This window comes from Malurus melanocephalus, unplaced genomic scaffold (assembly GCF_030028575.1).
Source record: "Malurus melanocephalus ecotype Western Australia unplaced genomic scaffold, MMel_1.1 scaffold_491, whole genome shotgun sequence".
Lineage (NCBI taxonomy): Eukaryota > Metazoa > Chordata > Aves > Passeriformes > Maluridae > Malurus > Malurus melanocephalus.
In genome coordinates, this window is record NW_026623723.1 from 5,104 (window position 1) to 8,207 (window position 3,104).

Below are 3,104 nucleotides of genomic sequence, written 5' to 3' on the forward strand. Positions count from 1 at the left end.
TGAACATCATTCAACTTGCTGAAGTTGGGTTTGGTTTTTTTTTGTTTTTTTTTTTTTTGTCCTTTGGGACGGAGAAACAAGAATCAGAAAGTTGCAGAAATCCACATGAAAGCAAGCCAGAGCTGTTTTTCTTGGGAAACCTGGCAATTTGCGGGAAGGAGTGGGGTTTGAGTCAGGAGCTTGGAGTGCTCGATGTTGACGTCCTTAGGATGCCTTGACCTCAAAGATGCTTCCCTCGTTGCCTCGCAGTGAAATTCAACCATTTTTTTTCTTTTTAAATTCATTTTCTAGACCCCAAAAGCACCGATTTTAGCATCGGGAGGGATGGAGGGGCTGGGGACACGTATTCCCTGGTTCCTCTGTGATTCAAACCCTTCCTGATAAGCGAGCTATCAAAAACACTCCCCGAAAGCATCTGTTTTCTCTGCTCTAGAAACCTAAACTTGTCCACGAGATAAACATTCCCCGGGCTATTTAGAGACGCCATCTGTGCCGGGCGCGCCGGGCGGCTCCGCACCGGTCCCCCCGGAAAAGGGGAGCTCACTCACCTCGGGATCCCTCTGGAGGGGACATCTGCCCCGAGCTGTGACATCTGATGGCTGGCACCCGGATTTGGGGATCTGTGGGCATYCCAAAGCTACCTTGTTGAGGGTAGGATGTCTCCTGCCTTCCAAGCCCTTTTTTTGACTCTTGGAGAAAGGTTAGGTTTGCTCTCCTGGTCCATCTGGGTGGGAAGAGGTTCTCAGCAAGGTTTGACCACCCCCAAGCCCCTCTGGGCCAGGGTTTTCTGTGCTGGCTCCTCTCGTAGCCAGGATGGGCCACCAGGAGCTGGTCGTGGAGTGACACACGGGATTGTCCAGCAGAGCCGCCTGCCAGGTGAGGATTCAAGMAGAGCAGCCACCCCTGGCTTTGCCTAAATCCAAACCTTCATCCCTCGCAGACGGGGTCCTGCAGCACGGGGTTTTGGGGATGCCAACCTTCCCACCAGCGCAGCAGGGAGAGGGACAAACCCGGCTTCTTGATGGAAAAGGACCTGGAAAAGCGCCCCCCACCCCTCCTGCGGGGCCTGCTGCCTCTTCCCACCCTGGCAAGGCGCACGGGCTGGGCTGGGACATCCCGTCCCCATCCTCTGCAAGCTCTCTGGGGCTCTCCCTGAGACCTGAAAGCCCTCCTGTGCGTGCGCTGGGGCTGTGGCTGTGCAGAGCCGGGGCTGCTCCCAAAGCCTTCCCATCTGGAGCCCTCGCACAGCCCATGCTRATGAGAGAGGGGCTGATTCGGGGAAGATTCATCGGGACTTTTTATTTTAAACTTGCCCTGCGGTGGTGTCCAAGAGACGCTCCCTGACCCTGCCAACCCCTTCCAAGCGCTTTCCTGCCATTCCTTAGGACCTCTTCTGGCCCCGGCGTTGCCAACAATAACAAAGGGTGGCTTTGTCGGCGGACACGGGTCGGGACGGGCGGGAGACGCTGTTCATAAGAGAAGAATTTTCCAGGGACCCGCTGGCACGGAACKGCAAAGCGGGGAGAATCGGGGGCAGCCGAGTGACAGGCAAAGCCTCTCACCTGGCCCCGCTGGCGCTGAGTCAGCAGGGCTTTCCGCTCAGCCTGGCTCCTTCCAGGGTGCAGATCGTGCCCCCGGGAATGCTGAGCCGCGGTGTGACAGCAGGTGCTGTCATCCTCCCCGGGGAGAGGCAGCACAGCTCATCCCCCAGGAATGCTGGCCCCGTGGGAAAGGTTTGCTTTGCCTTTGGCTCGGCTCTCCCCACACCTGGGCTCTGCAAGGGCTGAGGATGTGCCCTCAGGAGAGGTGGATGTGTCCTCAGGAGATGTCCCAGGGCACAGCCTGACACGGGGCCATCGATCTCTCCAGGACTCTGGAGGCGGAGATCACGAGATATCCCAGGAGGAAACGGTTTTCCCGTAGGAACACCTCCACCCCGAGGGTTCAGGGCTCAGCTGGCAGAGCCACAGCCACCCTGACTCCCTCCCACCAGCAMAGGAGATCTGGGACGCAGCGATGCTAAAATGTGCTCTGAGAGGCCGAGGAGAGCCGAGGGAAGGCTGCTCCCTAAATGGGAAGTGGCGTGTGGAATCAGTCAGGGAGGAGGAAGTTTCGCTGATAGGAGCCACAGGGATCTTTGCGGTTCAGCCGCTGAGTAAGTGCTGAACTCAGACCCCAAAAATGGAGCTSTGTGAGCGATGAGTAGGAAACCTCAGCCCCCTGGCAGGGCCATCTGCAGCCATGTGTCAGACACGGGAAGCAGGGCTTTGCTGACTCGCTCTCCTCTCGGGTGACCTGTTCTTCATCTCAGGATGTGCCGGGGATTTGCGTTATTGCCCACACGCTTTTCTTCCTTCTCTCTGATTTCCTGTGTGTTTGCCGGATGCCCCCAGGGCGAGCAGCGGTCCGCAGCAGGGCACACGCAGAGCCCGTCCCCTTTCTGAGCAGGACGGGGGCCGAGGGGCCTCTCCGGGGCAGCTCCGGCTCCTGCTGCAGCGGCTCTCTGATGGCACCTCTCTTCCGTGCAGAGCATCCACCCGGACCGCGTCCTGTTCGGCGTCCGCGCCGAGGGCAGCGAGTACGTGCTGTGGCTGCAGAAGAACAGGTGAGCGCAGGTGGAACGGTGGGGTGGCTTGGGGGGGTTTGCATCCCACCCTTGGGGGGGTTTGCATCCCACCCTTGGGGGGGTTTGCATCCCACCCTTGGGGGGATTTGCATCCCACCCTTGCCGTGAGCATCCCTTCTCCGAGGCCCGGTGTCAGCTCAGAGCACTTTATCCCGTCCTTGCCAAGCCCGCCTTGGAGCGGTCCCAACCCCCCATGCCGTCCCCCAAAGCAGGGTCGCTGCTGACGCCCCCTCCCCACCCCGCAGGGCGCTGCTGGGGCAGCACTACACCGAGACGCACTACTCGGCCGACGGCTCGGAGATCACGGAGAAGCCGGACACGCAGGTGCGGGCTGGCTCCGGGGGGAGCCGCTTTCCCGCCCCCGTGGGGTCCCAGAATGCTGGAGCAGCCCCTACAGCTCTGCTCTGTCTCTGCAGGATCACTGCTTCTACCAGGGCCGCGTGCGGGGACATCCCGGCTCGGCAGCGAGCATCAGCAC

General features: G+C 60.1%; 1 protein-coding gene across 1 annotated transcript in view; it reads left to right on the plus strand.

Moving 5' to 3' along the window:
- Positions 1 to 3,104, plus strand: part of ADAM8 (ADAM metallopeptidase domain 8) — a 12,295-nt gene that overhangs the window by 1,694 nt on the left and 7,497 nt on the right. The window contains exons 3-5 of the mRNA XM_057381109.1: positions 2,529 to 2,605; positions 2,872 to 2,950; positions 3,043 to 3,104. The exon at positions 3,043 to 3,104 is cut by the window's right edge and continues 11 nt beyond it. Coding sequence (XP_057237092.1) covers positions 2,529 to 2,605; positions 2,872 to 2,950; positions 3,043 to 3,104 — 218 coding nt within the window. The remainder of the gene's footprint in view (positions 1 to 2,528; positions 2,606 to 2,871; positions 2,951 to 3,042) is intronic.